This window comes from Terrapene carolina, unplaced genomic scaffold (genome assembly GCF_002925995.2).
Source record: "Terrapene carolina triunguis isolate 2854851 unplaced genomic scaffold, T_m_triunguis-2.0 Scaffold88, whole genome shotgun sequence".
NCBI lineage: Eukaryota > Metazoa > Chordata > Testudines > Emydidae > Terrapene > Terrapene triunguis.
The window spans coordinates 17275983-17290440 of NW_020664439.1; the positions used below are offsets into that span (position 1 = coordinate 17275983).

The window sequence follows — 14458 nt, forward strand, 5'->3', positions numbered from 1 at the left end:
AGATTAGCTTAAAATCAGGAGATTTAAAAAAATAATAAATTTGATGATTTATTTACTTGCTAGCTAGTTTTTGAGTCTTTAGAATACACTTGGGGCACATTTCTAAGGTTTCCTCCACAACCATGAAGGCTGAAAACTTACTTTTTTAAAAGACAAGACCTGAGTCTCACATAATCTCATGCCTCTGAGAGCTGGGGTTTAATAAAAACACCAACTATTACGAGAGTTGCACTAAATCACAAGAGTTGGTGACATATTATATGTAAGGTTCTCAGCTGGTATAAATCATTGTAACTTCATTAAAACCATGTATCTAAAACAATCCTCCTCCCCACTATGGATATGCCTCCATGGGAGCTGGAAGTGTACTTCCCAGCACAGATTCACAGACACACTAGCTCTGCTTGTGCTAGTGCAATAAAAAGAGATGTGAGGCCACAGCAATTCAGGTTAGCCCCTTTATGTATGTACCCAGAGGGTTGGTCAGGCTTGTACTCAAGCAGTTAGCCTGAGCCGCTACCTGTGCCACCACAACCACAGTGCTATTTATAGCATGCTATTCAAGCTGAGCTAGCATGTGTCAGCCTACCCACTGCTGTGTAGACCTACTTTGAATCTGAGCATGTGGTATGACAAGCATAGGAGTAACATACTCTAGCTCATGATCCATTGATTTCTGGGGCACTGAGTCTTAAGCACATGATTAGTTTCATTTAAGCAATGTGACCATTCATGTAGCTAAAGTAAAGTATGTGCTTAAGTGCTTTGCTGGACTGAGCCTCAGTCAGGGCCATCAAGAAGAGAGGACTGGAATCTCCTCTCACATGCACTAGTTTAAGTCAGTAGAAACTCCATTGAAGGCAACAAGTTTACACCAATATAAACATGAGAAAGATCAGGAGCATAGTCAAAATTGGGATGCAAACAAACATAAAATCAGCCAATTTTTGTTTGCTTGCTTCAATTGAAGGCTTTGAATTTAAATAAGATTTTTTTAATTTTGAAATGTAACCTAAACATATCTCCAAACCCAGACAAAATTATTCCAGACTAGTTGATGTCTACGAACCCTAGTCATAAGGTACAATTGTAGAACAATGCATGAAACAAGTAAAGCGAGAAGGTAATGGCTTTGGACCTTATAGCAAGTCAGATTTATTTACCATTGTCTGACGTTGTGTGTTGCGGGAGGGACTCCAGGGGACAGGGAGATGGCAATCTGTATCACAAAACATGTTTTTCCATCTTCCCATCGTTGAATGCAGGACTGTACTGGTATCATCAAAATGTGAAGTCATCCTCTGTTTCGTGAAGTTACTATTTACTAAAGCAAGTGAAAATTTAGAGCTGTGAACTTCTTCACTCAAAATTTTCAGATCAGATAGACTGATTTAAATGATCTCTTAATCCTACTCCCATTAAAATCAACTATGTGGCATTATAATGAGTTTGCTGGCATTCCTGGTCATGGAGGCTCTGAGAACTGCAACCAGCCAAAATAGCCAGAAGGACATGCATCTCCTCTTTCACGGGCAATTAAATGTGTTGAAGTTAGAGAGGGAGACGGAGCATTGAGACTTGACTGTAGTACATTAAGGGGCAATAGGGAATAAAGCTATGTTGGAATAAATCCCCGAGTATCTGTCTAGTTATTGGAGTCCAGTGCACTGTTTGCATTGCTTTAGTGAAAGTAGAGTCAGCACTATTTGCAGAGGTTTAGAATCTGCCTTTTCACTTATCCTTGGTGTGACTTAGACCTAGACAGTGATTCTCAAACTTTTGTACTGGTGACCCCTTTCACATAGCGAGCCTCTGAGTGCGACCCCCCCCATAAATTAAAAACACGTTTTAATATATTTAACACGATTATAAATGCTGGAGGCAAAGCGGGATTTGGCGTGGACGCTGACAGCTCGTGACCCCCCACATAATAACCTCATGACCCCGTGAGGGGTCCTGACCCCCAGTTCGAGAACCTCTGACCTAGAAGTTCTTGGTGATTTGGGGAAAGAGAATGTGTTCAACAGTTTTCAATATGCTGTAAGAATGTGAATATAAATGTAACAGTAACTATTTTTGTCTCCAATTCTATCCCATTCTGTTATGTTTATTAAAAGGTACAAACACGTTGTATCTATAATGGGACCAGGTCCATTGGTTTCTTTATGTTCCTTTTGAAATCACTATTATACAGGTAATTTGGGAATATTTTACAACACAATACAAATGATCATAGTGCACACCTCAATAATAAAAATCGTGGCACATACTACTGATTGATAAATAAATACTAAGGATTAGTCACTGCCCTTTATTTGCATGTAAAACTTTTTTTGCCATATGGCCCAATGAGAACCTTTAGGACCATAACAATCTATTAAATACAACAATTGATGTTAAACTTTGACACAAACAAATGAGTGCCAGAAAATTCAGAAACTCAATATTATATGGTACAGCACAGCCCACAGCAATGTTCTCTAGTCCTACCTTCTGGGTATACAAATATTTAATTATATCAGTTATTTATAGTTTTGTTTTTAGCTTTGGCAACCTTCTTCCAATACATTATAAGAATGATACAAGATATAAAGGACAAAAATCCATCACACATTCATCAGGGCTCCATTTAGTAAAAATCTGGCTCCATGGCTTGGCAACTTTTTTAGTGCTTAATCAAGATTTTGTAATGCTTAATCAAGATACATTTCTTTAAATAGCCTTATAAAATTGCAAGCTCTGGCTTTTTGGACCTGTCTCCTGCCAACACACATGTAAGATACTGTATATAATTAGTAATGGTGAAATCAGGAGGAATCCATTGAATCTTGTCAAAGAGACACCTGGAGTTACTATGAAAAGGACCAGAGAATGGATCTGAGAAGTTGAGTGACAACAATTTTGGCTGCCAAATGTCCAAAAATAGCTAAACGCAGGCTAGAACTCTGAGGAAGTGAGCAGAATTTGATCCAAAGTTGAAGAAATGTTGACTTTGACCATAAAGAGACATACCTGCCTATCAGAGTTCAGATTTATTTTTTTAAGCAAAGATAAAGACTGCAGATTAACCCAACTTCTTAATAGCCATAGTGAGGAGAAGGAAATCTCAATTTTGAGAATCACATTTAGGCCCTCCAGACTCAGAGTTCTGTACTCTTGATCATTTCTCTGCAGCAGGCACTCAAAGATTCAATACCAAAGTATTCTAGGAACTTGCTGAGCTTGTTTGTTCTTCATACTGGATGCTGATGCCAGATATGAACCATTCCATTGTAGTGGAGGCAAGATATTGTTTCTGGTTGATAGGGCTCTTAAGTTAAACTCATTGTCTGGAGAAAAATCTCTGCCACCTACTGGAAAGCAGAAAGTATGAACTGGTGTCTACACACCTTGAAATAAAAGTTAAAAACTGATCTTAGATAGTAATAATTCAGCTCAACAGGAAATTGTAAAAAATTCCATTATCCCTTTTGGAAACTAAAGTAATGTTTTAAATGTAAATATATTAATATTTTAATCCTATTAATTGTTTGGGAGGGGTGTATATATAAATAAGCCTATAATAATTTTTAATCAGTTTAATTGGTGTTTGTAAAACATCTATCATCAGTGGAACACAGAACCCAAGGTACTTTAAATAAAAACAGAGAGTTTGCATTGGAAACAGAGCCTAAAACTATCATAGCTTTAACTCAAACATATTTTTTATTAAAGTATGAATGTATTTATGCTGGAGAATAGTTTACATACATTGGAAAGCAACAAGCATATTTTCAAGAGCCGTGGGTTCTCCTCAACATGTCTCCATGCTCAATCTACATGCTTTTAACACAGGCATACATATGCTCTCTCACACAATGTGTATATATACACACATAAAACACAGACACATAGCTTTCTTTTAAGGCTTCTGTAAGGTGCCCTAGTGCCCCTACCATTACCATGATTACGAACAAGGAGCAGCATTACCTGCAAACTATTCATCTGCTCTTGGCCTTAAAAACATTTAGTGAACCAAAAGTTTTGTTTTTATTTGATTTTTTTTTCTGCCTTTACAAAAGTTATGAACCTTTTTGTCCGTGGACCAGGAAAAGTGCAGGATATCTTAATGTGAACTTCTCAATCATTTCAGTACAAACCAATCATTTCAAACCTGACTCTAAAAGGACTAGTGCCTTTAATTGTCAGAGACACTTTGCTATTATGGTAACACACCCCTGGCTTTTGTGACCCAGGAGTACCAGCTACATCAAATTATATATACTAGGTTGGTGATGGAGACTACTGTGGAGTTAAGGCTACCATGTTCATATAACTTCAGACCTGAGGTGGATCATAAGTCCCAGTTCAACTGGTGAAAGACCACGGGTCTTAGCAACAGGTCACTCAACTCTCAGCAGAAATAATGGAGCTGGTTCACTGTATTACCAGCCATCATGGATTTTTTTCCCCCTTTTTGGTATCCTGGAAATTGTATTTAATGGTGCTTGGTGGGAGACGAGTGGCTGCAGGTACATTAAGAAAATAGACAAAATGAATAAAATAAAGGATAGCATATGATATAATGTGTAAATATAAGCATCTTTTTAAAAAATTGTGAAATGTGAATAAACTGCAGAATGTCAGGCCATTTGTCAAAAAGCTTATGAATGGCTGTTTCAGCCTAGGTAAGGTCAAAGGATTTTGCAATAGGACATTGAAAGGGATTCGTTTTTCTGAACCAAGGGGCTCCCTTTTCCACTTGCTGCTGCATAGCAGCATCAGATCCGAGCTATGAATCCCAGAGAATCTACTATTAAAATTGCTTGATGGATTTCATAAGGCAAACTGGACTGAATCAACTTCAGGTTGTACACCTGAACTATACTAGGCTATAAAGATTAGATGGTGCATGGGTTGGGGAGGTGAAATGGGGGGGAGGGCAGGAAAGGGGGAAGCTTTTTCTCACATTTACAACAGCAGCAGATTTCAATGTAACATAATTACTTTAATGATGCATATCTTTAGGTACTGATTTGCTCTTTTGATTTAAAAAGCTGGTGAGCCAAGTGTTTGGCCGTCTTTTAATTCCAGATATCAGTTGTTGCTTATTCATCTATCAGCTCCTATTCCCTAGGCAATTTCTGCCCTTGCTGTACCATCAATGGGTTGAGTCAGCCATCATCAGATTCGAATTCATGAGACACTTCCTCAGATGAGCTATTCCTGTGGATCCGGCCATCACTCTTCATGCTGTGGAAAGTCTTCTTAAAGGCCTCCATCATGGCATGAGCCAGCTTCTTGGCCTCCAGCTTGCTCTCACACTCTACAGCATGGCAGTCCATCTGATAGGACAAGTCATCGTTGATCTCCCTGTAAACCCAAGCAAAGATGTTTGGGCTGACGTTGTGGTCGGCAGTGCAGTAGGCAATACGTGCCACCTGAAAGGTATCCATGTGGACTGTGGCTTCGCCTTTGTGGTCCAGGTGATGAAGCCAGACTTGGAAGGGGCGGATTTCCAGAAGGGCATTGGCTGGGAAGACGTCCTCCCTGGCTAGTGTGTGCTTCTTCCATAATTCAATGACAGGTTTTTCTGTGCAGCCTGATAAAAATTGCATCCCTGTTGTGGACACCTTACCCAAATATGTAACCTACAAAGAAAAAGCAAAAACAGATGTGATATCAACCATAGTCTTTGATATTCATTTCTACCATCCCGTGAATGGAGTTCTTTACCTAGAACGATGGATTTATGTCTACACATTCAGATGAAGTTTTCTGATTGACAGCAATTGATTTGCCTCTCAGAACAGTATTTTTAGTCATTCATGCTGGGATTTTCAAGGGAGTTAGGAGCCTCTCACTGAATTTCAGTATATTTTGGGCAACTAACTCCCTTAAGCTTCTTGAAAATCTCCGCCTTAAAGCCTAATGCTGCAACTCTCACTCATGCTAGCAGTCCCAATACAGCCAATGGAACCGATCATGCAAGTATGATCAATAGGATCAGACCCACAGGCCAGATAACTGGACCATGGTGCTTACCCACAGTGTCTTATGTTCATGTTATTTTTGTTAAATACATTTTAAACAGTAGTTTTACTTACATCAAGACATACACAGAGTATAATAATGCAAGAACACAATGTGGTCGGAAGAGCATGACCACAGCAGATAATAACAAAACTATTCTAATGCATTTTCCAGAGTGATCTTGTTTATGTTTCTTCCACTGCTTCTACTTAAGTAATTATCCAAAAATATGTAGAAACTATTCAAAATGCTACATCTTCTATTGTTAGCTAAAGGGCTGAGGCATTTACTCCTTCAATTTTATAGAAAATGTGCCATTAAAAACCCCACAGTAATAAATCTAGCTTAGTTTAATCACACAAACTCTTTCTGCTTTAGTGTCTAGCTCCCTTGGGTAAATATTAAAAAATAAGAATCCTGTTATCCAGTCTATATAGGAAAATGATGAGCCTTGACTAAAATTTGTTTCACATGCCAAAATCTAACTCATTATACAGCCCAAATGAAAATTCTAAATATAGCATACGGGAAAGAATCAACGCACCTAGATCTTTATAGATCAAGAAACATTTCTCAATTATATTTTGAATGGAGCTTTTATTAACTGGGAAAGGTTACATTTTAGGATAGTCAATACCATTAAAATATAATTTATACATAGTATTACCCTCTATCACTGTTGTCTGCAAGTTGCATTTAAGAACAAGTATTATAAAAATAAAAGCAAAATTACTTTGTCCAATTTTAAACATAATGCACATAAGACTATAATAGATCAAGCAAATGGCCCACTATCCTGTCTCTGACAGTTACCAGTACTAGACACATTTGTAAATAATCATGTACACTGTACAATTTAATTTCTATAAAATGTAGTATTATATCAAATATATTTATTTTTTATCTAAGTTTAAAAAAAAGGAAAAAATTAGATTTTCACGTTTAAATACATTCCAGATAAAGCTGCAAGGAATACTGAATTTACATTTCATACAAAGCAAAAATCTTCAAAAATAATTCTGGGTTTTGCTGCAAGTTTTGATAAAGCTACTCAGAGACCTAAATTAGGCTATGATTAAAAAATAAGGTTACAAAATAGTGTGGCTTAATCATGCCTGCCAAACAAGCAATTTCATAACAGACATTTCAGGACAAAAAGTTTTTTTCTTCTCCAATAAATGTTCATGGTTTCCATTGGGAATATTTTAAATCTTATAAAACCTTTATATTTATCCTAACAGTGAGAATCACAACAGCTAGAACTGTTAAGAAGGCAAGTCCTACTGGAGCTTTGTTTTGTTTTATTTTATTTTATTTTATTGTACTAGTGAGGAGAAGGTAAAGTAACTAACAGCTCATAGCACAAACTGTACTCATATAAATAGTACATAAAAGACCAAGCAGCAGTTTGACCGCAGTGTACTATGGAGTAGTTCATCATGTATTCACAGGCATATTTCTAGTAAAATAATAAAATAAATGTGGAACTCAGCATGTTCACAAACTATTCAATATATTCTCTTAAAATCCATTATGTTCCATTTAAAATTCACAAATCAGTTAACAAAAGATTAGCACATTGTAAAGAAGTTTCACGTTTGGGGCCTGATCCAAAGCCCATTGCTGTCAAAGTGAGTCTTTCTATTGACTTCGATGAGGTTTGCGTCAAGCTTTGAAAACACAAAAAGGAGAGTAAGCCTTCTGCTTATACACTTTGTCCCAGCCAAACTATTGCCCTGAATTCTACTTTATAAGTGGGATCCTGACACAAATTCTCTGGCTTTGCCTTTCCAAGTTTTTGCTGGTTAGAGGACACTGATATTGCTTGCTAATGTGAAGAAATGGAGGCACTGACAGAATAAAAACACTGACTGGGGGTCACCTTTTTATATATATTTTGCCAAGTGTCAACTCTAAAATATGTTGTAAGTATTGTGCAGGCGCGTATTGCAAGCTGAAGAATTTGACTTATTTGTCACAGGGAGGGTAGCAGGATTGACTTTTCTCACATTCACTGAGCACATACAAGCTGTCTAGATTTTTCTGTTTGTTCTGACCAATCAACCTCCCGCAACACCTTCTCTGCCACTAACCATCTGCTTTATCTCAGTATATACAGTACCTAAATGTAAAGTCTAAAACAACATTTCCTACAGGAAAATATTCCACATAAACTTGTGAGAAAGCTGGGTGTGCCTGCATGGAAGATCTGTGAATTACTCTGAAAAACAGAAAATGTCAACAGCAATAATGATTGAGAGGAAGGATGGGGCTTGTGGCTAAGGCACTGGAATGGGACTTAGATGATCTGGTTTATATTCCTAGCTTGGACACAGACTAACTGTTTGACCTTTAGTAAATAATTTCATTTATCTATACTTCAAATCCCCATTTTACAGACAGGGAATAATACTTTTCCCCCATGAAGATAAATTGATTGGTATTTATGAGGTTCTAAGTTACTACAGTGATGAGCACCATAGAAGAGATTATAAATAAATAAAACTTTACCCTTTAGATTCACAGTTCTTCTACATTTATTTTTAGAAAAACATTGACCTCTAATAATGTAGTTAGACTTTTAACAAGCAACCAGATTTTTCCCATTTGGTGCATGAGTATTACATTAGTACAGGACATTTTATTGAAGACAAATTACAATATACATCATTACCTCAGAGTCCCCTCTATTAGATATAGAGCAGAGATGCAGAAGGCTGGCAAGAGTTCTTGAATATCGGACACACAAAAAGTCATCATTCTTTTCAGAACATAAAAGACCTCTTTATAATTAAATGCCGTCTAAGTGTTGTACATTAGATATTAAACCTTCTGGAGTAGCCATTTTAGTAACCTGCCCATTAATATCTGCACAATTGCAGGTATTGAGCCAACAAACTAAAACTGGCAGAGGATGGATTTATTATGCATTCCTCACTGGGTTCTCAGTTACAAGATATTCCACAAGTAAGGTTACTGTACATTGGCTTCTACCACCATTTAATTCTCATTGCAGACACGTGCTTTATAACATGCACCTCACTTAAATACACAAAATCGGCCCAAGCACATTGTATCTAATATCTGTATTCTGTAACGACCATTTTTCTTTTTCCAACTTCTTTGAATTCACTGACCGAAGATCAAAGAACAGATCATCCCATCCAGGATGAGATGCAGAGGGGAACAAGTTTAGGGTACAAACCATAAAACGTGGGGAGGATTAGAAGGACCCTCAAAAGGAATCATCTTCATTTCCCCCAAAGCCACAGATGATCCTGAAATGTGAATGCACCAGTGGCCACTCAACACAATCTGCTGCTGTTGGCAAAACTTCAGTGTGCTTCCCCTATGGGTGAAGCCATGTTCAGCGGGCAGAACTGTGTGGCACAGTGGGTGGAGCGCTATTCAGTGAGCATGGCTGTGTAGTATCAAGGCCGAGCTCTATGGTAAAGCAGGTATGGCTGTATGGTCCAGTTGGGGGCTGTGTGGTACAGTGGGTGAGGTGCTCTGAAGTGTGAGTGGGGCTATCTGGTAGAGTTCTGGAGGCTCTGTGCAGAAGAAGGGCTACCCCTGGTATAGAGGAGGAGCTCTGTGCAGGGAGCAGTCGAAGGGAGTGTGTGTGCCAGTGACAGGGATAGCTCTGGGAGGGCAGCATTTGCAGCAGCAGGAAAAGACAAAGCCATGAGAATTTTAAAAAAAATCGCTTCTCCCAGAAATCTGCTACCCTAGTTTGCTGCTGTTTAGTTTGCCAACAGTTAGAGCAGCCCCTGACCACTACTCTGCTGTGGCTTTTTGGAGGATTTTTGGATGGAGCTAGAGAGGCAGCTGCTCTATGTAGCAACATGCACAGAATTTCCAGTGGTTGTACAGTAACAAACAGGCATGTCTGAGAAGTCATGTAAGAAGGAAAATATATACACATCCACCCCAAATACTCCCCTATTGTATATGTAACGTGGCCTACCATGGTAGAAATGTTACAGGTTTGAATTTTCTAATTTTTATGTGCTCAACCATTCAACTCGGTATTGCATTAAAATGGCTTCCAGCTTCAGCCATTTGGGATACATGGGACTGCAGACGTCATTCAGAACATATGGGGAAACTGTTTCCTTCCACATTCCCATTTCAGCTGAACCAATTTTTCCTTAAACTTCCCAAGATAGATAATCTTTGGGCTGAGATCAAGTATGCGGTAATTTCCATCTCAGTTCCTTTCCCATAAATATTTCCCTCTTTTGCATTCAGAACCCACCACTTAATTGTCAATTATGTTCTTTCGTTGTTGTTCTTATTGTAAACAGCCCTCTTTGCCTTTACAGCTTTCACTCAGATTTCGGTGAAAACACCATATTTTAAAGATTATTCATTCAAAAAGGCACAAAACATAAATGGATAAAAGGAAATACTTTCCCACCCACACAGTATATTTACCTTGCATAATTCACCATCATGGGATATTACTGAGAAGCACAATTTAACAAGATTCAAAAAGAGCATTAGATACTGGATCTGATTCTCCTCTCACACTGGTGGGAATCAGCAGTAAGTCCAATGAAAACTGATGCAAAGTGAGAAAATAATAATTTCTTCTGTACTTGCATGCATCAAACATGCTAAAAATAATGTTTTACATATATACACACATAATTAGTTAAAGAAATATGAACAAGAATAACACTGGTAGTTCCACTATTTAGGTTAATCACTTAAAAGGGTTACCAGTATTTATGCTTTAGGGCATAAACTGGGGTTGAGAAAAAAAATTCCTGCAATAGGATAGCACTACACAATTGCGCTGAGTTCTTTTCCTTCCTTTGAACCACTATATTAATGTAACTAATGGAGGCATTAGAAGGACAAACCATTTGTTCTGGTACAGCAAGATTTAAAGTGAGCCCAATCTTACACACATCGAAGTCAATAGCCAAATCCCCCACAGACTTCAATGAGAGCAGTCTCAGCCTCTTTCAAGTGCATATATTATTAACAGGCTGTTGAAGCACTTAGCAGGTTCACATGCTGTATTTTACATATGAAATAGGTAATGGAAAAGCGAACACAATACTGTACTGCTAACCTTAAGTAATAAAGGATATTTCATGTGTTATGCTTTTCCAGAAGTAGAAATATATTTCTTTATGGCATTTATAATAGTTTGATTTGAACGTTCCATTTTTCCAAAGGATTGTGGAAGATGTGACTCATACAACTTCCTGTGCATGCTAAAAATTGTCTATATCCTTTCCATCATTTCTCCTGTGAACTGGGAATTTCTATCTAATTCCTCTCTCACTGGCAAGCCACTACAACCAAACACATGCGTGACTTGAAATACAGCTGTGGTTTTAGCACCGTTATTATGTGCATGTGAATACTCTAACCTTTAGCGAAAAGGCAAGTCACTCTGTGGAGTTCCTTATTTCTCTTCATAAACTTTGCAACTGATTGTAGTTGTAGCCAATGTCAATATCTGATTCAAGGTGCCCTCAATAGAAAAATGCCTTGTCCTGTCCCCTTTAGTGATTAGAACTACGGCTACTTGGTAAACAAAGATGCTCAGAATCAAGTCAATGAATATTGTGATCTATGATATCTTCATGTCCTGTTCTAGAAAAGTAGAACAAAGACATTTTTAAAATACATGATATGAGTATTTTGACAACAAACCTTTAATTTATTCCAGGTTTTGTAAGTAAGAGTGAAGATGTATGTTTTTAGAATTGTTTGTAATATGCCTGATAGTTTTGGTATCTTTAATCTTTAGTATCTTTTTAACTGTCACTTCTCTTACAGCCAAATTTGTTACACAAAATGGTGAGGATTTATTTTCCATACTTGGAATTGTTTTCTTTAAATGACTTCAAGTTATTCATTCGCTGTTCATTTTAAGAAGAATAATGGCTTAGCCCCTGCTGTGCCTAGCACAAAGAGCCTTACTCACAGAGAAAGGAAGGTTTCAGAAGACCAACCAGGAAAATGTCTTCAATACAGTTTGCTCATGCTGCCCATGGCATCTTCTGATGTATGCTCTAAAAGGTGGGATGCCTCTGCACTCAGGAGACTGAAGCCCTGAGGTAAGTGGGGAAGTGGGATACCAGGAGGAAGCATGAGCAAGAGAGGAGGACTCCTGCCTCATACTGAGAAAGCAGGATGATCAGCGAGTTATCTTAAGTGCCTATACACAAATGCAAGAAGCCTGGGAAACAAGCAGGGAGAACTGCAAGTCCTGGCACAGTCAAGGAATTATGATGTGATTGGAATAACAGATACTTGGTGGGATAACTCACATGACTGGAGTACTGTCATGGATGGATATAAACTGTTCAGGAAGGACAGGCGGGGCAGAAAAGGTGGGGGAGTTGCATTGTATGTAAGAGAGCAGTATGACTGCTCAAAGCTCCGGTATAAAACTGCAGAAAACCCTGAGAGTCTCTGGATTAAGTTTAGAAGTGTGAGCAACAAGGGTGATGTTGTGGTGGGAGTCTGCTATAGACCACCAGACCAGGGGGATGAGGTGGACGAGGCTTTCTTCTGGCAACTAACAGAAGTTACTAGATCACAGGCCCTGGTTCTCATGGGGGACTTCAATCACCCCGATATCTGCTGGGAGAGCAATGCAGCAGTGCACAGACAATCCAGGAAGTTTCTGGAAAATGTAGGGGACAATTTCCTGGTGCAAGTGCTGTAGGAACCAGCTAGGGGCAGAGCTCTTCTTGACCTGCTGCTCACAAACAGGGAAGAATTAGTAGGGGAAGCACAAGTGGATGGGAACCTGGGAGGCAGTGACCATGAGATGGTTGAGTTCAGGATGCTGACACAAGGAAGAAAGGAGAGCAGCAGAATACAGACCCTGGACTTCAGAAAAACAGACTTTGACTCCCTGAGGGAATTGATTGGCAGGATCCCCTGAGAGAATAACATGAAGGGGAAAGGAGTCCAGGAGAGCTGGCTGTATTTTAAAGAATCCTTATTGAGGTTGCAGGAACAAACCATCCCAATGTGTAGAAAGAATAGTAAATATGGCAGATGACCAGCTTGGCTTAACAGTGAAATCCTTGCTGATCTTAAACACAAAAAAGAAGCTTACAAGAAGTGGAAGATTGGACAAATGACCAGGGAGGAGTATAAAAATATTGCTCAGGCATGCAGGAGTGAAATCAGGAAGGCCAAATCATACTTGGAGTTGCAGCTAGCAAGGGATGTTAAGAGTAACAGGAAGGGTTTCTTCAGGTATGTTAGCAACAAGAAGGTGGTCAAGGAAAGTGTGGCCCCCTTACTGAACGAGGGGGACAACCTAATGACAGAGGATGTAGAAAAAGCTAACGTACTCAATGCTTTTTTTGCCTCTTTCTTCACGAACAAGGTCAGCTCCCAGACTGCTGCACTGGGCAGCACAGTATGGGGAGGAGGTGACCAGCCCTCTGTGGAGAAAGAAGTGGTTCAGCACTATTTAGAAAAGCTGGACGAGCACAAGTCCATGGGGCCGGATGCACTGCATCCAAGGGTGCTAAAGGAGTGGGCTGATGTGATTGCAGAGCCATTGGCCATTATCTTTGAAAACTCATGGCGATCAGGGGAGGTCCCAGATGACTAGAAAAAGGCTAATGTAGTGCCCATCTTTAAAAAAAGGAAGGAGGAAGATCCGGGGAACTACAGACCAGTCAGCCTCACCTCAGTCCCTGGAAAAATCATGGAGCAGGTCCTCAAGAAATCAATTCTGAAGCACTTAGAGGAGAGGAAAGTGATCAGGAACAGTCAGCATGGATTCACCAAGGGCAAGTCATGCCTGACTAACCTAATTGCCTTCTATGATGAGATAACTGGCTCTGTGGCCAAGGGGAAAGCAATGGACTTGTTATTCCTTGACTTTAGCAAAGCTTTTGATACGGTCTCCCACAGTAGTCTTGCTAGCAAGTAAAAGAAGTATGGGCTGGATGAATGGACTATAAGGTAGATAGAAAGCTGGCTAGATCATAGGGCTCAACGGGTAGTGATCAATGGCTCCATGTCTAGTTGGCAGCCAGTATCAAGCGGAGTGCTCCAAGGGTCTGTACTGGGGCTGTTCAATATCTTCATTAATGATCTGGAGGATGGCGTGGATTGCACCCTCAGCAAGTTTGCAGATGACACTAAACTGGGAGGAGTGGTAGATACACTGGAGGGTAGGGATAGGATACAGAGGGGACCTAGACAAATTAGAGGATTGGGCCAAAAGAAATCTGATGAGGTTCAACAAGGACAAATGCAGAGTCCTGCACTTAGGAAGGAAGAATCCCATGCACTGCTACAGGCTGGGGACCGACTGGTTGAGCAGCAGTTCTGCAGAAAAGGACCTGGGGATTACAGTGGATGAGAAGCTGGATATGAGTCAGCAGTGTGCCCTTGTTGCCGAGAAGGCCAATGGCATATTGGGCTGTATTAGTAGGAGCATTGCCAGCAG

At 39.3% G+C, this 14458-nt stretch overlaps 1 protein-coding gene across 1 annotated transcript in view; it reads right to left on the reverse strand.

Annotated features, from left to right (window-relative positions):
• Positions 1 to 2280: 2280 nt before the first annotated feature.
• The window catches only part of PID1 (phosphotyrosine interaction domain containing 1), a 156443-nt gene continuing 144265 nt past the window's right edge, over positions 2281 to 14458 (reverse strand). The window contains exon 3 of the mRNA XM_024210898.1: positions 2281 to 5630. Coding sequence (XP_024066666.1) covers positions 5154 to 5630 — 477 coding nt within the window. The 3' untranslated portion in view covers positions 2281 to 5153. The remainder of the gene's footprint in view (positions 5631 to 14458) is intronic.